The following is a 25,375-nucleotide window of genomic DNA, read 5'->3' as shown; positions in this document are numbered from 1 at the left end:
CAATTACTGAGACGCGAAAGTACACCTAATCTTAGTACTACGTATACGCTGACGACACCCTCTGACCAATTATATCAAACACAGCATCGCAGTAGCGTGGGTGACATTACCGCCAATACTGTTGATCTTTATTCTTCCTCTACTGCTTCTTCTCTAAGAGATTCCCTTTTTTCAAATGCAACTCCTACAACCGGTGCAATGAGTCCTATGGGCGCCTCCTCTTCTTCTTATTACAACAATAACAACCTTTTAACACAACAACCATACTATCAGCAGCAGCAGCAGCAGCAGCAGCAGCAACAACAACAACAACAACAACAACAACAACGCACGTTTTCGGTTGATTTATTGAATACTTATAATAGTAATCCAACCAATAAGAGATTGGATTTATTAGATAACAAGAAAATGTTATCGGCATCTTATTCTAACCCTGATTTGGCTTCTACAGCAAGACGTATGGGTGGAGGAAGTTTGGATGCAGGCATCATTCACAAACGAGGCCAGCATCAACTTTCGTCAACAGCAGTGGCTTTAAATGAACTATTGGCATTACAACAACAACAACAACAGCAGCAGCATACATTTCAAAACGCTGCGCTATTGAATAGTAATAGTAGTAATAGCAGTCCGGTGACACCGATGGGTATTCATCCTCATCATCAATATTTCTTTTCATCTACTACTCCTCAACCACAACAATTGCAATCGTCGTCCTCGTCATTGTTGGCCTCACATCTTTTTATGAGACATCATGGTTCGAATAATAACTCCCTGACCACCAATAATAGTGGTAGTAATAACAGCCTTAGCAAACCTCCTTCCCCTATAAATAGTCGAAAGAACTCTTTACAAATTCATCCTTATCATCTTCATCAGCAGCAGCAACATTTGCACAGCGCGAATGGACCAGGAGGCGGAGGAAGTAATGAAAGCAATATTATTTCACGTAGAACAAGCTCAAACACACTTACTTCTGCTGGTACTGCACCTGCTAACAATGGTAGTATTCTGGCCTTGACAATGGAGGATCGCTTTGCCATGTTTCAGTTGGAAGATGTAGCGGATGATATATATGCTCTCTGTAAAGACCAATATGGTTGTCGATTCTTTCAGAAAAAACTAGAGGAAAGGCAAAAGCCTGAACATCGCGATATCATCTTTAGGCAAATCTATTCCCATTTCGTTGAACTCATGACAGGTAAAACTAAAAAAGAAAAAAAGAAAAGGACTCTTGAACACATTGGATAACCTTTCTTCCTTTTTGTTTTTTTTTTTTTTATTTACCTATAGATCCTTTTGGAAATTATCTATGCCAGAAAATGATGGAATATTGTACTGACTCACAGCGTACATTGATTGTCGAACAAGTCGCGAAAGCCATCATTCCCATCTCGCTTAATATGCATGGTACAAGAGCAGTTCAAAGAATGATTGAATTCCTCACTCTTCCTGAACAAATCAACAAAACAATCGAAGCATTAGCGCCCAACGTTGTAACCCTTATCAAGGACATCAACGGAAACCATGTCGTTCAGAAATGTCTTCACAAACTCTCTCATCACAATAAGCAATTCATTTACGATTCTGTCAGCCGTTATTGTATCGAAGTAGCTACACATCGTCATGGCTGTTGTGTCTTGCAGCGCTGTATTGATTACTCCGCAGACCACCAAAAGAAACAGCTTGTTGATGTGATCATACAACACGCACTCACGCTTGTTCAAGACCCTTATGGCAATTACGTCGTGCAATACGTCCTCGAACTAGGCGATGCTCAGTTTTCTGATCAACTCATCCGACAATTCTTGAACCATATTGCTGAGCTTTCTGTCCAAAAATACAGCTCCAACGTCATTGAGAAATGCATTCGTGTAGCAGAAGAAGACACACGTCGGCAGTTGATCGATGAAATGGTCGTGGATAAACCTCGCTTAGAGAAATTATTGAAGGATTCGTTTGCTAATTACGTCGTGCAAACAGCATTAGATTTTGCCGACGACCTTCAATATCAAAAGTTGGTGGATTGTATTCGTCCTTTGTTGCCTTCCATTCGGAATACAGCTTACTGTAAGCGTATTCAGAGCAAGTTACAAAATAGAGACCATCAAACGAATAAGTTTTCAAATGTACAGCATTCGAATCACATACATCACCACCACCATCACCACCAGCAACAGCAGCAACAGCAACATCCATTACTTTTATTACAACAACAACATGTATTACAGCCATCTCCATTCGCTATGACGAATAACAGTCCACTTAACCACTTGACTTTGAACAATTATATGTTGACGAGTAGCAATGGTAATAACAATCCTCATCATCTTCAGCATCCCACTCTGTACACAGATGCTGCCGGCATGATCACAGGAGCTTCAGCAGCAACACATGTCCCGTTACAAGCATCAGTAGAGCAACACACTGGTACAATAGGAGCATCTGCTACTGCGGTTCATCCTTTAATGAACTCAAACGATATTGATTTCGTATCAGCAACTCCTTTCCATCTGCCACAGCAACAACAACATCAACATCATCAGCAATATCAATTCTCTCCTTTCTTTTAAACATTTGTATACAAGTATACTTTTGCATAGTAATAGACTCTGTCTCTTTCTCACTCTCTTTCTCTCATGTCCACACACTTCCTCTTCTTTTCCTTTTTTTTTTTTTTTTTTGTTCCAACAATATCCTCAACTTGTGTTCTTCTTCCATTTTAATACTTTTTTCTTTTCATTTTGTTGTGTAATAATCATGATCCCATTTTGTAATAGCCCATCTCTTTATACTATTTGCCCCTTTGTCAACCTGTCCCTTCCCCCTTTTTTAATATATACACATATATAAAAAAAACGCCCAAAAAAAAAAGACCCGAAAAAAAAGTTAGCATTTTCTTACCAACGTCAGTATATATATCTATACATCTGTAGGGTAGAGCATAGACAGTTGCTCCTCTATATTTACATATACTTTTAAATACATTTTGCAATCAATAGTAACCTTTTTATCTCTCTCCCTCCTTTTTTTATCTTATAAAAAACCGTTCCATTGGAATAATAAAAAAAGAAATAAGCTTTCATCTGTTGGATGACTCTCCTTTTTCGAACTTTCATACTCTAACTGTTGCAGTTGATAATAATGGTTTTTCTTTTCCTTAAGATCTAAAAAGAGTCACGCGATTTGCAAATAATAATAACATGTATTCCCTTTGCTTGATTAGACCCAGAAAAAAAAAAGTCGACGGAAACGGAAAATTTAATATTTTTGGGAGAGGGGCCTTCTCCCGTTGTCGTTGTTAAGTTTTGAGGATAAAAAATGGTTACCCTTATCTGATCTAAGCAGCAATTCATTTATTTCATGTTAAAGGATCGGTGTTAACAATAATCATATTGTCTTCAGAAAGTATTATTTCATGGTACAGAAAATTAAAAAAAGGTCGTTTATACACTGATTTCGAGGGCAGGTATGAAACACACAGACTCTCTCTCTCTCTCTCTGTTAATATATACATAAAAAAGAGGTGAAAAAAATAAGGGATACATATAAACTACGCGAATGTGTATATGTATGTACATTAAAAAAATCTAGGCTGAGGTTTGACAATCGGTATTACTTTTCTTCTTTCTTTCAATATGCAGATTAGGGTCGATGATACGAATGCATACCAAGAGAATAGGATGATGAAGATGGCATGGACGGATAGTGGCTGCTATTCATAGATTGAATACTGTTGCTGTCTTTATAGTGTGAAGAACTCGTGGTAGTAGTAGTAGTAGTAATAGTGTACATGTTGTGATCACTGTATTCCCTTAAAATAGTCTCCGCTTTACCCACAACATCTTCTAATTGATCTGTCAAAGTAGCAAGAATTTTACCTTGTTCTGGTAAAATACGTCTTCTCAACCTTTCCAACCGCGTCATTGCTTCATCAAATTCTGCCAAATCTTCATAAGGATTGTTCGATTTCTTCATATTGTTATTATAGGTTGCTGCTGCTGTCGGTGCAGTGTGTGTATTTGGGTTGCTTTGTCCATGATAATTGCTATTAGCATTCATATTCATGGAAGGATAGGGTGTAGACGTCGTGCCCGAGGCGGTAGCAGGAACGATGGGAGGTAGATTTAAATCCTTTTGATCAGATACTGAAGGAGAGTAAGGCTGAGGTGATGCACTTGTTGTTATGCGTTGCGGCGAAGGTGTCGTTGTGGCATGGGTAGATCGATAGTCATATAAAGGATCAAATCTTTTCGTGAAAGCTGAAAAAGAAGAAGCTCGAGACGGCGGAGGCGGTGGTTGTGGGGGTGGTGGTAAAGAAGGTAAGACTCTTGACTGATGGTAAGGCGGTGTTCTAGGCGGTGGTGATAATCTTTGATGAATAGGTTGCTGTTGCTGCTGCTGTTGTTGTTGCTGTTGTTGTTGCTGTTGCTGTCTATCTCTTTCCATGTGGTATGCTTGTTCTTCAAAAGTTCTCCTTTTCGGCTCGACATAGTCTTCAATAGGCGGCACCGCAGAAGATGATGATGAAGAGACATGATTCGGCTTGCTGTCGATAGCATCTGTGGGCGATACTGTAGTCGGTTTACTCTTCTTGGGATGACGGGCTATGGGTTGACTATGCCCTAATTTTCGCTTTTTGTTCATATTTGCTGCATTTAGACCTAATTTGTGTAGTTTTTGTTTTACTTTTTCCTCATCATCATCGTCATCGTCATCATCCATCTCAGTACCAACAACAGCATTAGAGTTGTTTTTGTTACCATTCACCTGCGGCTGATTGCCTACACCTGATTTTGCCTTTATAGTGTTGGTTCTTTCAATAGGGTTGTCAGTTTGGCTATTTTCTGACGAAGTAGACTCCAATTCATCTTGCTCATTATCATTATCTTCTTCTTGTCCTGCTGTTACTTTTTCTTCAGCATTTTTTTCCTCATCGTCATCGTCATCCAATTGATTTGTGTTTGTAGTGACAATCACTCTCTTTCTTCTCTTAATCACTGTACGCTTCATACTGACAGGTCGGTGTACATTATGCAACTTATAATAGAGACCACATGCGTTACAAATCGTATTTCCTTGTTCATCTCTACGCCAAAGGGGAGTAGTTGTCGTACGACAATTAGCACAAATTAAGCTGTGTTGACGGTTCACTTGGTGTTGATTGAAAGCAGGACAGCCTTCACACGAAGCAGAACCGCCCGTACCATTACACTGACCACCACCAGGGCAACTACCCGGTGGAGCATTCGTTGGTTGTTGACCTGTTAAAACAGCATGATGTGATGTGTTGCGGTCTTGATGTTGGTGTTGACTTCTTTGTTGGCTATTACTCGTACTTGATGCTGATGCAGATGCTGCTGCTGTCTTACTATGATTACGTTTCAGTGTTGGTGGTCTGTATTGGTTACGCGCTTTCAAATACAATCCACAAGCATTGCAAATAGTTTCACCAGTAGGTGCTCTTCTCCATAGAGGTGTTGTGGTTGTGCCACAATTAGCACACACTGTCGCAGAGACTTCTTGGCTGGTATCGGTTCTACGTTGTCTTTTATGCGTTGTTGAAGTGGTTTGAGTTGAGTTAATGGCTGTTGCTGTCATTGTACAACTATTAGTGGAAGTGAAAGCAGCATGATCATCCAATGACGTATTGGTAGTAGAACGATGACTGATATTTTCTTGTTGATGTAAAGGATTAAAAGGACGTTGAGGTATAACCATTTGTTCTGTTTGTCTACAATGTTATAACATACAGAGGCAGAGTTTTTTTTTTTTTCTTTTTTAGAAAATTGATGGAAAAAGGTATAAGGGAAGAAGAACCAAGAAGCAGGAAAAAATGATACGAGATATGGATGAAAAAGGGCTGCACGTTTTTCCATTTGATGGTCCGGAAGTTTGATTGATTGTATATTTGTATTGTAAATGATTATACGGATCCTTCAATCTCAGTTTCAATTTCTATGGTGGCTGGGTTTCATCTGTAAACGAGATCGGCCACCCACCCCACCTTTTTCCATTTTGCCTTTGATCTTAGATCATTCCATCCCCGTGCAAACGTTCGGAAACTAATAGTGACAATGGAATGTTGAAGAAACATGACTCTTACAAAGTCTAGCAAATGTCAATAAAAAGTACTTGCTTCTCTCTATCGACTCTATTGAATAGTCATAGATTCCTTGTTCCTGCGTACTTACTCCTATCATAATAATAAAAAATCCTTATCAGATAGAATTAAACCCCACCTTCTGATGAGCATATTAACCGTTCAATATTTTCCTATATAAAGAGACCTGGATCTCCGTCTTATTCCTAATCAAGGTCTTATACTCAACAGTACATCCACCTCTTGCTCGTAGATAGTTCTATAATTATTCAATTGATACTTTCAAACTTTTGAAGTCTTAAGATAACCATATTGTACAAAAGACACGTCTCAACTTATTGTGGAAGTTTCCATAAAGTCAAAGATCAATGAGATTGGTATTGGAAACATAAGCTTGTAATCTGCGCTCAGTAGTCAATACTCTGATCTACAACTCAACATCAAATAAAGAAACGATCTCTTTTCTGTACAGTTACATACCATTTATAATTTTTCAAATGTGAATGCATGTTCATACAATTTTAGTATTACTGTACAATACGTGGTCAAGGACAAAACTTCCAGTCGGCGTAGGTAAGTTTCTCATTTTCTACAAGACAAAGCTTTTAAGAGCCGCAGTGCATACTTTTGTTATAAATCTGCGTGGCAAGAAGAGCAGAGAGATTTGTGCGGAAGTTGGATGCATGAATTGCATTTGGCTTGACCTTAATGCTTCATCTTCTTAAAGGCACATATTGAAGTAAATTAACATGCAACCAGACATACAAGCTGTTACACCCTTCTTTATTCAATTCAAAGAGTTGTTAAAGAAAAAATGGTCATGATACCAACATACTCTTCTAGAATTGCTTGTTTTGGGTTCAGTATTTCGTTCCTTTCCGTCTAAAGTTTTGGGATCAATAAGGAAGATTGTCATTACGATTTCATTAGGGTGTTACGGGTTATTGAATGCGATGCAAGAAGAGAATAAGGTTTGATAGATTATCTTTTTGGCGTTTTCCTAATACTAAGGCAGCTGAAAAAGTATGTTTGCCGTGCTAATCAGAAAGATGCCATTGTGGATGGTAATTGATTTCCCAAGACAGGAGCAAAGTTGTAACGGCGTGTCTCAAGTTTTTAATGATGACGCTTCGAACAATAGCATTATCTTAGGCTATCCCTTTTTTTTCTTTTCATTCTTCTCCATTTGGATGGGTTTGTTGAAGAACGATGACTCTTTGAGATGCAGAAATATGGAGTTATTCTATGAAGATCATTGTAAAAGGATCGACTCCAAATGTCCTCCGCATCCCTGAATTACAGGCGAACGAGGGATGCTGTCTACAAATGCGTTCATTTTTTCCACTCAAATTGCTTTTGCGCTATAAATTGTTGTGTATGAAAGCATACTAACCAAGTAAAGAAGAGAAGCCTCGATGCGATTGGTTCTGAACCATTATTGAAAGGTACTGTATTATCGCAAGGACGATGTAACTCGGGTAATAATGCTTCTATAAAACACAAGTATAGGAGTCATTTACATATGTATCATCAGCGATTGACTCCTTTTTCGATGCGAATCAGTCAATCGAAAAAAATAAATATTAGTTATTACAACTTTGACAAAATGAATATGTTCACTGTTAGTTGTGCAATCAACTTTATTGGTGTCATTAGGACTCAGTTTGATTAAAATAAAGGCTTTACATCCAATGTAAACAATAATAGTAAATGATGATGTTGGATGTAAATAATATTGGTCTAAATAGAAGCCGCAGAATGCATAAGGCGTATGTACATCCATTTCTTTCTTCTATAAACAGTATGTTATTATGCAGTATACTTATTGCTGATTGAAAGCTGCTGTTAATGCTAATATTGGTTATAAAAGCAAAGAATTTAAGACATTTCCTTCGTCTTGTTTCTTTTCCTCAAACGTATTGTCTAAATTTTTATTTTCTTTAATTCTAGAATTCAGTTCATTTGAAAGAAAAGTATCATGAGTAACACCAAGTTCATTACAAGACTTTATCTTTTGCTGATGGTACTGACGGTTGTCCTGTTTGCCTGCCTCACTGAAGCACAACAGCCGCCCGACCAACAGCAGTCTGGCCAACAACAGCAGTCTGACCAACAACAGCAGTCTGGCCAACAACAGCAACAACCGTCTTCTCCGCAAAATCTATTACTGGATAGTATTCAGATGGTTTTCGTTGTTGGAGACAATTATACTTCTGTTGCTAGCGCGTGCGACTTTTCAAGTAGTCAAGAGAAGCCTACCGCTGAGAAAATCCAACAAATCCAGACAGAAGATCCTAACTTTGAATGCGAAGACGCTCCACCTCAAGAGTGCGTTTACTACACGCCCGATACAATAAAAACAGACTGTACAGCGCCAAGAACCTTCTGTGAACAAAAATTGCAAGGAAAGTTCGTCATCCTCAGTGGACCATGTCAGTAAAGTGTTTTATATAGGTAGCAGCAGAAATTAAGGGGAAAACCCGTTATGTAGTAATTCTCTATACGTTACAGGTTCATATACAATCGTCTTTCTCTCCATAAATAAAAGTATTACTGATTAGGCCTCTCTTATATTCTAAGTATTGACGCTTTTGATCGACTAACCTTATTTGAGTCCTTGATAGATTGTAAACAGAGAATGAGAGCACCTAATTACAGAAATCTATTTCTTCAAAATATGACCAGCAGATAAGGATTATCTGACATGATAAAGGCAGTCCAACAGTTGGCGTCTTGTAGTATTAATTCAAATAATTTATCATTGCCTTTGCTAAAACGCGCTTTATCTTTTTTGATTTCCCTAATTTCCCTCTGAATACAGTCAACTTTTTTAACCCTTTATTTGAAAGAAGCATTTTACACAGAATGGAGGATTCAATGCATGACGTGATCGATCGTATGATTGCTAATGAGAAGCATTGCTATCGTTTGAACAATAATGCAATTGCAGTTACGGCACCAGAAAGACGGCAATGCTTAAATGCTTCAGATTTCAGCGCTGAAAGCATGTTACCTCTCACAAACTACAGAACCTTTGCTGCAGACAGCAATATTATCCCCTCTGACAGTGCCGTCGAAAATTCTAAAGAGGATATCAGCAACAGTAACTCTAATGAAGATACAGAAATGAGTAACGCAAATATCAATAACATCTTTCTTTATCCTCTCGAAAACTGATGTTGACTACATTTAACCTCTTTTAGTAGTAAAGAATACCCTTCCAGTCAGGAATGCTGTTATGGTTGCTCAACATTATCAAAGATGGTCAAAAGAAGAGGATGATAGGTTGACAGAGGCAATAGTATGCTTTACGAAACAACAACAAAGCGGGATGACTCGTATGCATAGACAAACGTTGACAATTTTTTGATTCTTTGCATCGTAGCATCTATTCGGCCATGGTTCATGGAAAGCAGCTGCAAACTACATAAGAACGAGAAGTGCCAAGCAGTGTAGAAACCGTGCGAAACATAGAAAGAAGCTTTTACGAGTAAGCTTCCATTTCTCATGCACTATGTTTATAATCAAAGTATACTGTTTGTTTATGACAAACTGCTAATGTTGTTACCGTACACTAGCCAAAGAAACAGTCTGTTGAAGGGCCGCCATCCGGAAGAGAATGCTCTGTTAGCATCATGTCTGATATTGAAACAGACACGGCTACTGTTACGCCCACCTCGTTTTTAGCACAGTTGCAAGATGCCACACCACACATAGGCATCCTTGAGGAGAGCAGACCACTACAACAAGACTTTCTCAGAATTCCCAGTCTGCTCAATACTGTTTCGACCCCGGTTTATCCATTGTATATGATAACTTCCCAGTCTGTCAGTTTACCTGATGTTTACCCTTCTACTTATTTACAGAGCATGTCCTCTTTAACGAGCCCATATTATTATCCTTACGAAGCTTATATGAACAACACTGTAAAACATGATAATAACAGTCATCAGCCGTACCCATCAGTCGAGCCACAAGATTCATTCATGTCGATCAATGAATTGTTGAATGACACTGAAGAAGCCGACAAAGAAGAAGCCATCCCAACCATTACCACTACCGCCAACTCAACGCCTATGTCAACGTCTATGTCTACCCATAGAGAAACTGTAAGATTTAATTTTACGTCATTTGCTGTACCTCATACCACTGCCCTCGCGTTCATCGGTTACCTTACCCCCCCTTTTTTTTATTTACTTTCTTTTGGTTGGTTTTCCTTTACTGGTTTGTTTAACAGGAGCTTCCCTTGAATACAATCACAGATGACGAACGCACGGCAAATGCTGAGTGGTTTTCAGGCAAGCGGTACAAAACTCCCGAAACATATTTGAGAATTCGTAACCACATTATCAATTATTGGAAAGAAACGCGCCCTAATTATTTAACTAAGCAAAAATCAAGAAAGAACTTGACCCATATGGGTGACATGAAGGCGGTTGGGAGAATTCATACTTACTTGCAAAACATCCAGGCAATAAATGTGAATTGCTCTTCGAAGCGCACGGAAGGGGAAGGAAGGCCAAAGAAAACCAAAACTGCTGCATAAAGATAAAATAGATTCTACCTAATCCCCTGAGCTCACTTGACAATGTGGTGTATCTTTTTTGCAACAAATAGGAACTAGCTCATCAAACGGTTACAAAAAGAAATTGTACCAGAAATAGAAAGCTACGCAAACATTATTATCCGCCAAATAGAATAAAAAATAGGTACATGTTCAAATACATGCAGATACAATCCTTCCATATGAAAACTAAGGTCTTTATTGCTGCCAATTGTAATTATTGATACTGTCAAAATACTTTGAATGATTATATGCAAATATTTCCTTATTATACAGCCATAGCAAATAGGCTGGTGTCGGTGCTAGATTGTATCCTCTACCTCATCCAATTTTGAAAAGGCTTTAGATTTGTGTATTTAGGCTAAGGTTTACATTTAGTGGAGAAGATTCTACGGTTTTAAACATACAAATGCATTGAAAGACTGCTTGATTTCGATAAGTGTATTCTGTGTACGTGTATAATAGAGTTTGTTTATATAATATAAGATATAATGAGTATATGTATATATAAAGATTAAGAAATAAATTGGTAAAAGAGAAAAGGTGTTTTTTGTTTGGTTTTTTTTTTGGTTTTTTTTGGGGGGTGAGGGGGGAGGGCACAAAAGTGATGTTGCTGTTGCTGTAGATATAAAAGAAAAGATTATATAATGTGTATATATAAATAGTGAACAAAAATAAAAAAAAATAAAAACATGGGGAAACTAGAATAACACAAGAAAAAGGGAAAAAATAGCAAAAACTAAGAGAGAATAGAAAAAAAAACAAAAATAAAAAAAAACCAGGGAATTAGAAAAAAAGGAAAAAGAGCGAAAGAGGGAAGGTCAGGAAAGTATATATAGATATGTATAATATTATATTACTATTGGGCATAAATATGCTTCAATCTCCAGTCGTGATGTTGATGAGCACTACTGTTGTTGTTGCTACTGTTACCATGATGGTCTTGTGGGTCATCATCACCAAGAACCGAACGCGTAACTGAGTTCATTAACAAGTCGTTCGTTGTGTTTGAGTCCATCTCATCCAAGAATCCAAAATCCTTAGTATTGTGCAAGCCATCATTCATAGAAGACATCGTTTGATGGAGAGGTTGGATATGAAGAGCAGATGGATGGTTAAGAATAGGATGATGATGCTGAGCAGCAGTAGGCACAGTAGCCGTAGTATAGTGAGACATGACGGGTGGATAATGTCCAATGTGATTGCTACTACTGATAGTACTACCACCAGGAGCACCAGCAGCCGTTGTTGTTATAGCTGTAGTCATAGGTGGGGACATCATGGGAGGAGGCGAGAGAATAGTGATGGAAGAAGAAGGCGAAGGAGAGATGAATGAGGGAGGTGGAGGTGAGGAATAAATATTAGCAGTGTTGATTGAAGCGATAGGAATAGGTGAGGAATGTTGTCGTTGTAATTGCTGTTGTTGCATAGCTGTAGTGAAGGAAGGCGCTTGAGAAAGCATAAATGGTGAACTCGTGGTCGCAGAGGTGGGTGATGGCTGTTGTTGAGATGATCTACCCCATGATAATCGGATGCGCGAATTGCCAATTTGATATCCGTTCATTTGTCGAATAGCTAATTCTGCAGAATGACGAGAAACGTATTGAACAAATCCACAGCCTTTACCGGGAGGTATTTTAACGTAGATGATTTCACCAAAAGGTTGGAAATATTGTCTCAATTCATGTTCTGTAACAGGTGCAGACAATCCACCAACAAAGACGGTGGTATTGGTGAGATTCATGCCTGCATCCGACATCTGGGGGATTGTTGGTGACGTGATGGAGTACGGTTGCTTATTATTCACATTCATTATCATGGGTGATGACATTAATAAAGGCGATTTATTAGGTGAAGTCAATAAAGATGCAGAGGAAGGAGTGGAGATATTTGTATAATGACCATTATTCTGCTGCTGCTGCTGTTGTTGTTGTTGTTGTTGCTGTTGGCGCAACTGTAATTCGCGAAGTAACTGCAATTGCTGTAATTGATGTCGTTGCGATTGTTGTTGTTGCTGTTGCAGTAACAGTAGCTGTTGTTGATTTGCGTTGTTATTGCTTTGATTCGTACCGTTGCTATTATTGGTACGTGAATTTTTAGGAGTTGCTACCGAAACACGAATTGCGCGAGACCCAATACAATAACCCTGCATTTCAATCAAAGCTGTTTGTTGATCAATTTGATCCGAAAACCGTACGAATCCGTAACCACGTGTCATTCCTGTTCTAGGGTCAGTCATTATTTTGGCTGATTTACAGGAAGGATAACGAGATTGAAACAGGGTCTAATAAAGAAACAACATCAGTTTCATTTCTCAAATATCATGGATTCTTACGAATACTTTACCAATAAATCAGTCTCGGTAATTTCAGAACTCAAATCACCAACAAAAATAGAATACTCCGGTTGCCGATCCTCTCTATTTACAAGGGATCTTGTTTGAGTCAACTGTTACCCTTTTTTGTTTCTTGAGAGCTAAAATTGATTTACCTTCTGTCAATCAAACCACCACCCGAAGCCCAGTTCAATTTGAAAGGTTTGAGTGAGTTAGGCATCAATACCCCATTATAGTTGTTCATGGCTCTTCTGGCTGCTGCGGCATTACCAAAGTCAACAAAGGCATAACCCGCACTTGCTCTAAACAGAATTTGATACGTCAATAATGTGTGTGTGTGTGTGTGTGTGTGTATGTGTTTCGTATGTGAATATAATTCATACCCTGTGACTTTATCACGAATCACTTTAACCATGACTTTTTCACCCAGGTTGAACCAAAGCTGTTGGATATAAGCTTCATCTTGCCATTGTTCTAATTCACCCATCCTACATTGTATGAAAATAATGTTAAAAAGTGACAGAAAGAATGTGATCGGTGCGTCCGAATGGCAAAACATACCAAAGTGTTGTTTTTTGTTGTGGCTGTGAATGTTCATTATATAATAATTGATGCTGTTGTTGATTTTGTTGGATATGGTTTGTATGTATGGGATTTGTAGGAGTAGAAGGAGTCGACAACTCAAATGGTGATGGATAAGACATTTGAGTTGCGTATAGAAGATGAGCGAAAAAAAAAAAAAAAAAAGAAAGAAAAAATATGGAAACTGAATATCTTTATTGAAAGGGCCAAAAAGTCAAAAGTTTTAGAACCACGGGTTCAAGGCAGCCAAAAAAATTTTCTGTTCTGTGTTTGTTGAGTAAAGTATGAGTAAGAAAAAAAAAAAAAAAAAAAAAAAAAAAAAAAAAAAAAAAAACTTTCATTCCTAAAACACTCTATTTCTTTTTTTTTTGTTAATGGAGTTATTATTATTCAACAATGTAGTTATAAGAGTTTGCAATTTATTATAGAAATTAGTTATGACATGTCCATTATTCATTGTTTACTGCAGACAATACTTTGACAATAAAACGGTATAGGACAGGTATATCAGAAACTTGCTTTTTGGCGTCTTCCTCCGCTATTCTTATTGAGTCTTTTTCATTGCCTTTAAGGGTAGTACATCGCGAGCGCAGTAAAACTACAAAACACGATCTCATATCTTTTATTTGTTTTTTCAACACGTCATGGTGGAAGCACGAAATAAGCTTTCTTTTTTTCTTTTTTGAGATGGAGCTGCAATAGCACACATTTTAGACAAAGCTAAAAAATAACTGGACGAAATGACCAAAATTTTGAGACGATTGAGTTAGAGTTTGAAGATCGAACTACATTTAAATGGAGACGTTTACCTGTAAATATCAAGCCAGTTTCGTTCTGGCGATAATAAATATCAAAAGACTAAGAAGTTGTCTTCCGGCTGAACTCCGTAGGACGTTCCTTGTCTTTCCATACCGAAATGCTGATGGCCATCATGTTTTTTGCTGCGTTGACATCGCGGTTCCATAGTATCTTACAGGTTTTGCAAACAAGGATACTACAGCCACGCACGGTGTCTAATTCCCTTCTTTTTTTCCGTAATTCTTTGTCGTATTTGACACTTCCATCAACAAGCATGTTCACCATCGTATCTGCAGCACGCTTGCTGCCCTTGATACAGACGGAATCTTGTCTCACCCATACCAGGCCCATAGAATGAGAACAGGATCTCTAAATGTTGTAGTATGTAAATAGTATATCTCTTATACTGTTCAGGCGAGCCTGTTTTACTACTCGATATATTGCTTACTATCGCTTTTATCGTACAATCGGCCTTTTTTCTTTTCTAATTCTGCATTGACACGAGTACTACCCGTCATGTGCTAATATTCTTTTGTCGAGCAGCGCCGTATCTCATGTCTGTTTGTTTCTAACCCGATTGCTGCTGTAAATACTGTCTTTCGGCCAGGATCAACAAATGTGGGTCTGTAGTTTGCCGTGATCTCTTCATAAGAGAAGTCTTCCAACGTCAAGTCATGATGATCAATGATGGCGTCTTCTTTTGGTTTCTTCTTACGACTAAATAGAAAGTCTACAGTGAAGCTATCAGATCGAATGAGATTTCTAAAAAGCATACTTGTGTTTATCTTTAGATCAGCAATGCTATGATATAAGTGAAAGAATAATCTTGAGAACAGAGTCTTTAGCTGGAAGGGATCTTTTTCTCGTTTAAAAGAACCTCTTCATTATAATTTAACTTTGACAACAAAAACGCGAGAAAGGAAAGACACGTCTTTATCATTGGGCCAAGTTTAAAAAAAAGGGCACTGACGAACATCTGGTTGGTCTTATAACACGTCGTCATTTGACGAAAAAGTTGTCAAGCTTTTTGGAGCTCACCCTATTGCAAAGTGACGCCAATCAGAGCTTTCTTAGTGACTTCCTTACTAATGAAGACTCATTTTTAGGGCTAGCTTGTACGCCATCCTTAATGCTGCTTGGATGTTACTAGATAATTGATTATCAGCGAAATCGTCCAAGAATAATATACCGCTTCATCGTAAAATAATTGAAAGTTGTCTAAATTAAGATTTAATATTGTTTAATAAAATTTGTGAAAAGTCTGAAATAGCAGTTAAAACACTGTATTTTGATCTGTAGTTTGACACGCTTTTAGACATACTTTTGAACAAAAGCAATCCCCTTTTCAATCTACCTGCACCTATTATACACTTTTAATCAATACATCTGCTTCTGCTGGCAGATGTATCTTGTATTTCATTTTTATCAGGAATAAGATTATGAGCAAAAGGTGCATTACAATTTATTTATTTATTTTTTCTTCTATCGACAGTATACCAGAGTTTGACAGATATTTAACACGAGGGTTCATTAGGTTCAGTACATGCCAGAGATAGTCTCATTATTGACATTAACCCGTCCTCAAATCCAGATGAATAATGCTGACTGCAATTCGGTGGATGCTTCTAGAACTTTTTTGCTATACACTTATAATGGAAGTAAAAATAATAAATGTTAATTCAACTATCTCTAAAAAGGAAAAAAAGAATTCAATTAAAGGATGTTCCAAATTTTGGAAAGCAGAAAATGCCACATTTGCTAAACAGATTATTATCCGTTTTAACGCCTCAGAAAACCTTAACATGTAGCCATTATAGACATCTTTGATTAAAGTGGGAGTAGATGGACTCTAGAATATACTTTACAGGTACACACAACACTTGTTTTGTTGAGTTTTCCTTGTAAGTAACATTTTGTCGCACGTACCACACTTTTTTTGTTTTATCTCCGCTTTTGAAACTTTCTTTTTTGTCAGGCACACAAAAATTCGTGTTTTCATGGTTTTAGAGGAAAAGCGGGCTCCAGCAACCATGAATCATAGTCGAATTCAACACTACTTACGCCTCCCTATTATGCTATCACACCCTTTATAAGCCTTTCCAATTGGATAGCTTTTATATCAAATGAAATAACATATTCCTTTTGTTCATTAATATAATACCTCAAGGACACCTTGAGTTACTTCTCTTCGAGTCAAAAGCGGAGAAACTTTGCTCGAAAGAAACGAGAATTTATGCTTACATCATTCGTAGCCAATGCATAAAAGTATGTAACTCCGCAAAAAACAGCGCGAAGTACGGTCTTTTAGCTTCAACTTTACACTTTATACAAATTATATCAGACAATATATATTTTTATTTTAGATAATTTTAAATTACTTTAGGATGAAATGGTATAATATTATTGGACAATTCATTGAATAAATAATTGGAGACATTTTTTTGAAGGTCAGTGGACATTTTCAATTGAGAGTGGCATTATGTTAAAGTACTACAAGACGTACAGAGTATTTTAGTGTGACACGCTTATCAGCAATAGATACAGGGTTGTGGTTTACGAGACTTTATTTATGGATCATATGAATTGATCTACGCGTTAAACTGATCCCAGACATGTTATTCCACCACGTAGATAACGGTCGTTGTTGTCAATCGTAATAAAAAATAGATGTTGTTAAATTAAAAGCATTTATAGAAAATAAGTTTGACATCTTTCCTTTGATTTCCATCTTCTTCTTCTATACTTTCTTTCCTCATTCTGATAGCTACTACTCACCATGTACAAAGCCAAAACCTTGCAAAAAATCAAATCGGTGGCAGAAGCCCATAAGAATAAAGTCAAAGATGAGTCCTTCCGTAAGTAACACATCATCGCGCTGCCACAAATAGATTATAGTGGTAATCCTCAATTTATGTTTCGTATGACTAGTAAGCATCGAGTGCAAGGATTGCAAAACACGCGGACATTTCAACAAGGCATACCATGAATGCAAGTTTTACAAAGCAGTTTCTGCGCATGATGGTAAGTATCATACTCTCACTGCAAGACAAGTTTATATTTGCTTAACGAAAATTTAGTTGGAAGTAGCGGCAAGAAACGTAAGCAATCAGCTACAATCAAGGAAGAAAAGAAGCAAGCAAAGAGAAAGAAGAAGCAAACAACTGGAGATATCAAGTGCATCAGTTGTGATATAAAGGGTCATTCTACTTCTCGTTCCCTCGAATGGAAAAGTTGCCAAAGGTTATACAGCACAACTCGAACAATTCTGCAAAGTCTTCAACTTCAAAAAGTTTGGCTTTAAGAGAAGAACTTCTTCAGCAAAATTATCCCTAATAGTAAACACACCCCTATTTTTGCTTGTGGCATAGTCTAACCGCTTTGAAGGAGAGTTCTGATGTAATGTTTCGACACATGGTTAGGTCGGACGGTTTTACTATCTTGTTCAGCCGCAAAAAGAAAACAAAAGAAGACTTGGCCATTCATAATCACACTGAAATGTCCACTGTAAATCTTGTTCGTTTTTTTGTTGTGGCAAATTGCAATAATAAAATGGTAGTATGATATCGTCTGATTATATGCATTTATTCAAAAACGGATGGAGTATTAAAGCTGTGACAGCCAGTTATGTGTTAATCTATCATGTTATTCCTCGTGAACGCTTCATATTGTCCATGCTACAGTTTTATCCATTACTATTTAATAGGTTTGCTCAAAGAAACCGGTCTGGCTCCAAATAGACCGCTAAAGTTCAAGAAGCAAAATTATGTATACATTACTATAGCATAAGTATGTTCTTATGGGCCATAAGCGTGATCTACTTTTACTCTGAGAGCTGCCTTATCAGATCCATATGACGTTCAAGCAGCCGTCCTCTGCGGTAATTTAAAAACTCCGGAACTCCGGTTGAAAGGCCAAAAGTACACCTTTTTGTGAACCTCTCTTACTTGATGCGAAAAGAAAACAAGAGTATTTTGAAGACTACTGTCTTTCTCTCTTTTTTCAATGGAAACTAATTTAACAGACAATGATGACACACAACCACAACCATCACGACAGCAACAGCAAATACAAGCAACAGGACAGCAACAGCAGCAACGGCAACAAATAAATCGCTCCAGTTTTTATATGCTGCTTTTCTTGTTTTCATTGCTGTTTTTCAATTTCACAGACGAAAGTTCAATGAGAGCAGGAAAACAGACGAAAGCTGAACTAATGGAAGATTTACAAAAAGAAGTCGACTCATTGAACAACATGACCTTTGGCGTTAATGTTACCCATGTAAAATAGAAAGAACAATAAAAATGATTTTGATAGATACAAGACTAACTGTGTGAGTAGCCGATACCTCCTACTGTAGAAGACACACTGAAGCATGACTTATGGTCACTTCGACAACAACCAGAAGGAGTTTATTATCACAATATCACAGGTGTTTTTAGAGGTACATGACAAATCACTTTTTTGTATGCTCGGGAACAGACAATATTCAAACATTTACTAACGTATGCATTATACACACACGTGTTGTTGTTTCGCAAACAGGCGAATGGGAGAATAGAAACTTAAGCATACCCGATACCCTCAATAAGACTGAATTAGATGAAGCTCGAAAGACATTTGACTTTGCAGGTCCAGGATCATTCAGTGTCAACTTCAAAACGAGCAAAACAAGAGAAAGTGAAATGAATTATATGGAGGTATAGAATGGATCTTTTGAGAAAAAGAAAAAGAAGAAGAGCAGAAAGTATTTATAGTGTGCGTCATTTTGTTTTCATCAGGGTTATATTCGTATGAAAGATGCGGAAAAAAGCAATTACGGTACATTGCTATTAGCTGGTGGCGTCCAGTTTATAAATAATGGATCCATTTTTATGATTGTTGTACCTGAAGGGTAAAAGAAAACCAGCAGTGTACGAATTTACTCATCAAACAACACTGAACAATTACATTTCCTTGTAGTCAATCATTACCACTCAAACAATTACTTCACATGCTACCTAACAACGAAACATTTGTTATGGCGAGGAATGTAATCAATGAACAAATCGAAAAGCGGATAGAGGAATTAAAATCGAACAGAATTTGGGATTGGCAAACAGTTGACGATTCTGGTAAATACATGTAAAAGCACAAGAACTTTTGTGCTATGTCAATTAATTAAAACTGTTATGTTTATTCTCAATCGTATAGACCAGTCTGTCGATTTATCAATGAACTGCACTTTTCAGCTATTTGGCCAGCTCTCCCCCTTACCTACTACTTATAATCAATCTGATTTATTAGATTTTGAGGATGGTATGGACTTTAAAAGATCATTGTGAGTGATGAACGCGCCACTAAAAAACTTTAAACGACACCCGACAATTAGAACTGGAGGATCCCCAAGGTATTTCGATTATTCATCCACCAGCGCCCTCGCTCTCCGTAGAGCTCTATTCTCCAAACTGCCAACTTTTACTATTAAGTGAAAAAGAGAAAGGAATCAAGATAGAATCATACTATAATAAAGCAGTGACTTATGCTGGTGTAGCGAGTGTCATTGCCGTCATACAAATATTCACACTCATTCATCAAATGGAATGTACACCTACACCTTCGGTAGAGTGCTTGCTATGTATTCGTGTTAACTCACTGCTGCTTATATACTTACGGAAAGGGAGTTTTTATTTCATTTATTTAGAGTGTGTCGAATGTCTCTTATTGGACGATTGCTATGCAAGCCATTATGGACGGCTATTTATGTTTGTTGCACTTAACAACAGGTGTGGTTATTGAAAATGTATTTATTCCATTCGCAACGGCTGCCTTCTTCACCTTTGTTCTTGTATCTATATTTGGTATGCGGTATTTGTTGGTCGTATGGCGGATTCAGAGACCTGAATCTGTTAGAGCAAATAGTCGTCCTACTACACCTCCTCGAACAGCAGCACAACGAGAGAATGGTTATAATAGTGACAGTGATGAAGACGACAGCAGAAACAGTCTACCAGGAACTCAACCGCAAAGACCAACAAACACGACCACGACTACTACCACCACCGAAGATACTGATAACCCACAAAGAGAAACGACCTATTTGTATTATCGGTTATGTAAGTGCAGCTTGTATTTTCCTTTCATCCTTTGGTTAAGAAGTATTATATATAACATTCGAAACCCATTCTAATAGATGCTGTGATGCTGTTGGGATTATTTTTGTTTTATCAATCCATAACACGTTCCGCTTTCGTTCAGAACATCATTATTGGTACGCTTGGATTTATATTGTATTCTTTTTGGATACCACAGATTGCCCGAAATGTGATTCGAGGTTGTCGTCGACCTTTAAGCCATCGCTATATTATTGTCATGAGCGTAACTCGACTATGCTTGCCATTATGTAAGTGAACACATCTTGACAACAAAGAAGAGTCGGCCACCCTATTTTCTTAAAAGTGATTAACAAATATCATTTTGGGGTGGGATGTGTACAGATTTTTACGGCTATTCAGATAACCTAATTGCACATGAAACGACACCTTGGGTATGGGCGTTTGTCTTGTACGTTGCTATTCAAGTGCTTATTCTCTTCCTTCAAGATACTTTCGGTCCCAGATTCTTTGTGCCATCCAGAGTAAGTTGAAGATCAAGACAATACGGAGGTCTTCCCCAAAGTATAGAAAATACTGACCTATACATTCTGCCTATTAGTATATGCCTCATACTTATGATTACCATCCGATACTGACGACTGATGATGAAGAAGCTGAACAAGGAGTGGGAGGTGGCTCATCCTCAAATGAAACACCCTCTTCCAAAGATTGTGCTATTTGTATGCTCCCCATTGATTTTAGCCAAAACGGACATTCAAGCTTAAATGTATTAGCACGAACACATTATATGGTGACACCTTGTCACCATATGTTCCATACAGAATGCTTAGAGAAGGTAAATGACATATCTCTTGAAACTCGTAAAGTAGAGCCAACAGCTAAAACTGCCGTTTGCTTCTCCATATTGTAGTGGATGAGAATTAAACTAGAATGTCCAGTGTGTAGAGCATACCTACCTGCTTGCTAATGTAAATAACCAAGCAAAAGTAGATTGACAGCTTAGACTTGTTCACGGGATAACACTTGTATGAATCTACAACCCTTTTAATAACCTGTACAAAGACTGAAGGCTAATAATTTCGCCTTTGGATCAAAGATACCTTTTCTTTCAAAATGAAATAAAAATATAACTATATTAATCTTTTTTAAAGCTTGGTTGCAATATCGTCAAGATAAAACATGCAGCGTACCTTCTCTTGTATCTTGGACTCCACAATCATCATTGATTTCAACCAATCAGATCTTTAAAATTGTTGTAGAATGTAAAGTTTTTTTTTTTGTTTTTTTTCAGACACGCGTTTGACTTTTTTTTTTTTTTTTTTTTTTTTTCTACGGTCTTCTTGGGTTTTCTCCTTTTCTTTTGGATAATTTATATTGTAAACAATGGCTAACATCGTTGAAGTTGCTACGGCTTTCACCAACTTTTACTACCAAACTTTTGATAGTTCTAGACAAGAATTAGCTCCTCTCTACGTAAGCTTCAAACAAAATATTTTGTGAACAAAGTTTTGGAAAAGTTTCAGAAAAGCCATCTTCAAGTTGAGAGAAGGACGTTATTGTGAGATTCTGTCCTTGATTATTCCTTACTCATCTATCGATGGCTTGAAATGAATCTTTCTACTTTTCGTGGCGACGTGTTGACTGATCTTGTTTCTTTTTTTCCTTGCTTTATAGAGAGATGCTTCTATGCTTACTTTTGAAGGTCAACAATTCAAAGGTGTTCAAGGCATTGTTGAAAAGTTAGTTGTAAGTAACTCGGAACAAAAGAAAAAGGACAGCAAAGTTACTCTTTTCAGAGCAATGGAAAGAATGATGTAGTTGAACTGTTCATTGACCTGCAAATACGCCTAGTGAACAATCTTTCTAACCCCTCAATTTACATTAGTCTCTTCCTTTCGGTCGCGTCCAGCACAAAGTTATCACTATTGATGCTCAACCCGGTAACGATACCACCGGCTCTATCATTGTTTCTGTTACTGGTGCTCTCTTGGTAAGTGTAAGCATTGGAAGGAAGGGGATGGGTATCATTTTCTTACGGATGTTCTTATGAACTTGACTAGGTTGACGATGAACAAAACCCCCAATTGTTCACTCAAACTTTCCAGTTGATTCCTGAAGGCTCTTCTTACTATGTTTTCAACGATATCTTCCGCTTGGTCTACGGTTTATAATCATATTTTTTTTTTAAACACTGCTTTATAGAAAGAATTATTCTTTTCTCTTGGCCTTTCTTCTTTTTCTAAAGGCATAGTTTTCGTTTACGTAACAATAAAGACATCAATACACTGCAAGTGGGGGCGCGTGTTCATAGAGTATCGCTATTCAATTGATAACAGATCTACATTACGTTCATACTCAAAAATTTATTTTTGGTGTAGAAAAAAGGAAAGCTAACTTGGATCTTTAATATTTATATACACATACAGTTGGCAAAAGCAGAGGATAAAGGATCTTATCTAATGAGCTTTCTTTTTCTTGAAGGAAAACAGCTTGCTTAGTTCTCGACAGGAGTAGCCTTCTTGTCAAAGACAGCCAAGATATTTTGGCGAATATTGAAATCGTCAAGCTTACTAGGTACAATATCATCGGAACTGGCAATCTTGGTCAAACGGGCCTTTTCTGTGTTTAAAAAGACGTCACCCTTCTCAATCATCTTTTCCATCATCTTGGCATAATACTTAGCATAACGTGTATTCAATTTCTTGGACACGTCGACAGCCTTGCTATGAATTTGTTCACGTTCCTTGACGTCCTTCATGAAACGGATGGCTAATTCATCCAATTCGCGAATGCGTCCGACGGTAGCCTCAACACCGCCCCCGACTTTACGCTGAGTGCCACATTTTTCGTTCAAGAACTCAATGAAGCCGGCTTCAGTACGAGGACCTTCGTAAGAAATGGGATCGCTTTCACCAGCAGGGAAGAATTTGATGGTAGGAAAGCCTTGAATTTCAAATTCAGTGCCAATATCACGTTCTTTATCAGCATCGATTTTGGCAATGACGCAGTTTTCTTCGTTGGCGAAAGCAGTACCAAGCTTTTCCCAAATAGGAGCTGTATCAATACGCGAAGGAAAAAAACAAAAAAAAAAAAATAAGGTCAACGAAAGTCATCAAGATTGTTTTCTGCTAAGAACCTCCTTTAAATCCATAGCACCACTCCCCGCATTTTCACCTTTGTATCTAAGGCTTTGTGAAAAAGAAATATATCAACTTACCAAGGTTCTTACAATGACCACACCAGGAAGCATAGAATTCAACAAACACATTTTTCTTGGGATCCAAAGCGATATCATGGAAATTCTTGGTGTTCAAAGTAATGACATCAGACTTTTGAGCACGGATACGAGGAGCAACACCACTCTTATCACGAACAAAATTAGCCAAAGATGTTAAATCACGACCACCTTGATACTGCTCCACCTCATCAGCACCTGTGACACCTTGAGGGAACCATTTCAAAGTAGGGAAGCCTTGAATACCATAACGTTGGGCTACTTCACGATTACTATCTGCGTCAAACTTGGCAATCAACACCTTGTCTTTCTGCAAAGCAAAGGCATCACCAAGCTCAGCATAAGTAGGTGCCAAGTTTTTACAATGTCCACACCAGGGTGCGTAGAATTCAATAAGAGCAGGTGGATGAGCACCATTCATAACAGCATCAAAGTTGGCATCGGTGAGAACGAGAACATTACCTTCCCACTGAGGTGCAGCGCTATGACCGCTCTTTTGGCGAATGGCGTTGACGATGTCCATAGGTGAGTTGATGTTTTTGAGTTGAGCAAACGCGCTATTCACATAACCAGCGAGCTTCTGTGGTGAACTGACTTCATTGATGTAAAAATTAAGCTTCTCTTTATCCATGTTGCGAGCATTGTTGACGAGGTCCAAGGCAATTTTTCCACCTTGATAGTAGTCGTAGCCAAGAAAGATAGCATTGGCTGCTAGTAAAAGAAAAAATAGCTTTCTCACAACTCCCATTGTTTTTTCTTTCTAATTTTTCTCTAGTTCCTTCTAACGGGTTTACTGAGTCGGTAAAGAACTGAAAGAGGAAAACAATGAAGTAAAAAAGAAATGAGGAGAAAGGAAACGAAAAAAAAAAAATGAATGTACCTCTCTTTTTTTTTTTTTTTCAACAAATCAATTTACTCCAAGTGTGATATTGACGCTGAGTGTGTATGTTTCTCCATAATTTAATAATTTACTACGCGATGGTCGCGATGAACAGTTTTCAAAGATGGCTCAGCTGTCAAATCTTGAAACGGAAAAAAAAAGCAACTAGAGAATAGCAAAAGCATACAATATATCATAAATTTACAGTCTGTAGTATTTCCTTTCTTATTACCGGGCATAGATATCAATTTCAAAATTGCGCAGTAACTGCACATATCCTTCGTACATAGGGCAACAGAATTTGTAGCTGGTTTTCGCAAATCTGACGCGTTTCTGCCAGAGTGGTAGTGACCTGGATTGAATATGAAGGAGAGGGACAGAACTCTATACTATTTATATGCACTTTTGACTGCGAGAGTCTTGCTGCTATTGTTATCAACGCGAAAGATTGACAACAGAAAGAAATGCACTAACTATGTCGCTGTTCAGGGCATATAGTAATAATGCGTTGCTGCTTGAGTGTATAATAAAGAATATCAAGGGCACACATTTCAAATGATGATTACCTAAATGTATTCTCTTGCGTTTACATCCAAATTTTATCTCACGTTACCTGACCAACATTGCATCCATTGCCGCGCAGCCTGAGCCTTTTTTCCACAATGCTTTAAAGACTACGAAAAGTGATGGGATTGTATACTTTTAAAACATTTATAAATTGTTAGAGGGCAGCCCTTATTGGGATTGTATCTGCCAATATACTCGTTTAGAGATGCTGTTTTTTGA

General features: G+C 37.7%; 12 protein-coding genes across 12 annotated transcripts; 6 read left to right on the top strand and 6 right to left on the bottom strand.

The window, feature by feature from the left end:
• Positions 1–1,023: 1,023 nt before the first annotated feature.
• Positions 1,024–2,573, top strand: BDF20DRAFT_816576 (armadillo-type protein; the record flags this gene model as incomplete). The annotated part of the gene is made up of 2 exons (XM_053077166.1): positions 1,024–1,201; positions 1,294–2,573. 2 exons carry the CDS (start codon positions 1,024–1,026, stop codon positions 2,571–2,573), a joined length of 1,458 nt encoding a protein of 485 aa, XP_052937858.1.
• A 2,407-nt stretch (positions 2,574–4,980) lies between these two features.
• Positions 4,981–5,139, bottom strand: BDF20DRAFT_791702 (uncharacterized protein; the record flags this gene model as incomplete). The annotated part of the gene is made up of 1 exon (XM_053076201.1): positions 4,981–5,139. A coding segment is annotated over one exon (159 nt), but the record flags the coding sequence as incomplete, so codon positions are not given.
• Positions 5,140–5,391: 252 nt separating this feature from the next.
• Positions 5,392–5,601, bottom strand: BDF20DRAFT_816979 (GATA zinc finger-domain-containing protein; the record flags this gene model as incomplete). The annotated part of the gene is made up of 1 exon (XM_053077212.1): positions 5,392–5,601. A coding segment is annotated over one exon (210 nt), but the record flags the coding sequence as incomplete, so codon positions are not given.
• A 2,427-nt stretch (positions 5,602–8,028) lies between these two features.
• Positions 8,029–8,796, top strand: BDF20DRAFT_857715 (uncharacterized protein; the record flags this gene model as incomplete). Its single annotated transcript, XM_053080369.1, has 3 exons — positions 8,029–8,488; positions 8,613–8,630; positions 8,708–8,796. The coding sequence occupies exons 1-3, from the start codon at positions 8,082–8,084 to the stop codon at positions 8,793–8,795; spliced, it is 513 nt and encodes a 170-aa protein (XP_052937855.1). The 5' UTR covers positions 8,029–8,081.
• A 29-nt stretch (positions 8,797–8,825) lies between these two features.
• Positions 8,826–10,649, top strand: BDF20DRAFT_999134 (uncharacterized protein; the record flags this gene model as incomplete). Its single annotated transcript, XM_053085479.1, has 5 exons — positions 8,826–9,233; positions 9,307–9,404; positions 9,489–9,593; positions 9,682–10,212; positions 10,341–10,649. The coding sequence occupies exons 1-5, from the start codon at positions 8,969–8,971 to the stop codon at positions 10,647–10,649; spliced, it is 1,308 nt and encodes a 435-aa protein (XP_052937854.1). The 5' UTR covers positions 8,826–8,968.
• Positions 10,650–11,526: 877 nt separating this feature from the next.
• On the bottom strand, positions 11,527–13,600 carry BDF20DRAFT_833591 (uncharacterized protein; the record flags this gene model as incomplete). Its single annotated transcript, XM_053078659.1, has 4 exons — positions 11,527–12,951; positions 13,014–13,086; positions 13,158–13,304; positions 13,386–13,600. The coding sequence occupies 4 exons, from the start codon at positions 13,598–13,600 to the stop codon at positions 11,527–11,529; spliced, it is 1,860 nt and encodes a 619-aa protein (XP_052937853.1).
• Positions 13,601–14,328: 728 nt separating this feature from the next.
• BDF20DRAFT_933965 (uncharacterized protein) lies at positions 14,329–15,164 on the bottom strand. The gene has a single exon (XM_053084751.1). It carries the CDS (start codon positions 14,731–14,733, stop codon positions 14,443–14,445), a length of 291 nt encoding a protein of 96 aa, XP_052937852.1. The 5' UTR covers positions 14,734–15,164; the 3' UTR covers positions 14,329–14,442.
• Positions 14,602–15,317, bottom strand: BDF20DRAFT_933961 (uncharacterized protein). Its single transcript, XM_053084750.1, has one exon. It carries the CDS (start codon positions 15,153–15,155, stop codon positions 14,904–14,906), a length of 252 nt encoding a protein of 83 aa, XP_052937851.1. The 5' UTR covers positions 15,156–15,317; the 3' UTR covers positions 14,602–14,903.
• A 1,995-nt stretch (positions 15,318–17,312) lies between these two features.
• BDF20DRAFT_857705 (uncharacterized protein) lies at positions 17,313–17,683 on the top strand (the record flags this gene model as incomplete). The annotated part of the gene is made up of 2 exons (XM_053080368.1): positions 17,313–17,403; positions 17,460–17,683. Coding segments are annotated over 2 exons (315 nt in total), but the record flags the coding sequence as incomplete, so codon positions are not given.
• A 550-nt stretch (positions 17,684–18,233) lies between these two features.
• BDF20DRAFT_857701 (uncharacterized protein) lies at positions 18,234–21,688 on the top strand. The gene is made up of 11 exons (XM_053080367.1): positions 18,234–18,660; positions 18,721–18,823; positions 18,925–19,079; positions 19,161–19,273; positions 19,342–19,493; positions 19,573–19,677; positions 19,751–19,980; positions 20,063–20,474; positions 20,552–20,761; positions 20,856–20,995; positions 21,073–21,688. Exons 1-11 carry the CDS (start codon positions 18,385–18,387, stop codon positions 21,382–21,384), a joined length of 2,208 nt encoding a protein of 735 aa, XP_052937849.1. The 5' UTR covers positions 18,234–18,384; the 3' UTR covers positions 21,385–21,688.
• Positions 21,689–21,857: 169 nt separating this feature from the next.
• On the top strand, positions 21,858–22,645 carry BDF20DRAFT_833587 (uncharacterized protein; the record flags this gene model as incomplete). Its single annotated transcript, XM_053078658.1, has 4 exons — positions 21,858–21,947; positions 22,149–22,220; positions 22,360–22,464; positions 22,535–22,645. 4 exons carry the CDS (start codon positions 21,858–21,860, stop codon positions 22,643–22,645), a joined length of 378 nt encoding a protein of 125 aa, XP_052937848.1.
• Positions 22,646–22,968: 323 nt separating this feature from the next.
• On the bottom strand, positions 22,969–24,457 carry BDF20DRAFT_933959 (thioredoxin-like protein; the record flags this gene model as incomplete). The annotated part of the gene is made up of 2 exons (XM_053084749.1): positions 22,969–23,528; positions 23,692–24,457. The coding sequence occupies 2 exons, from the start codon at positions 24,455–24,457 to the stop codon at positions 22,969–22,971; spliced, it is 1,326 nt and encodes a 441-aa protein (XP_052937847.1).
• Positions 24,458–25,375: the final 918 nt, after the last annotated feature.

Source organism: Mycotypha africana, assembly GCF_025528875.1.
Source record: "Mycotypha africana strain NRRL 2978 chromosome Unknown BDF20scaffold_3, whole genome shotgun sequence".
Lineage (NCBI taxonomy): Eukaryota > Fungi > Mucoromycota > Mucoromycetes > Mucorales > Mycotyphaceae > Mycotypha > Mycotypha africana.
The sequence above is the reverse complement of the archived record's forward strand: the minus strand, read 5'-3'. Positions and strand labels throughout refer to the sequence as shown.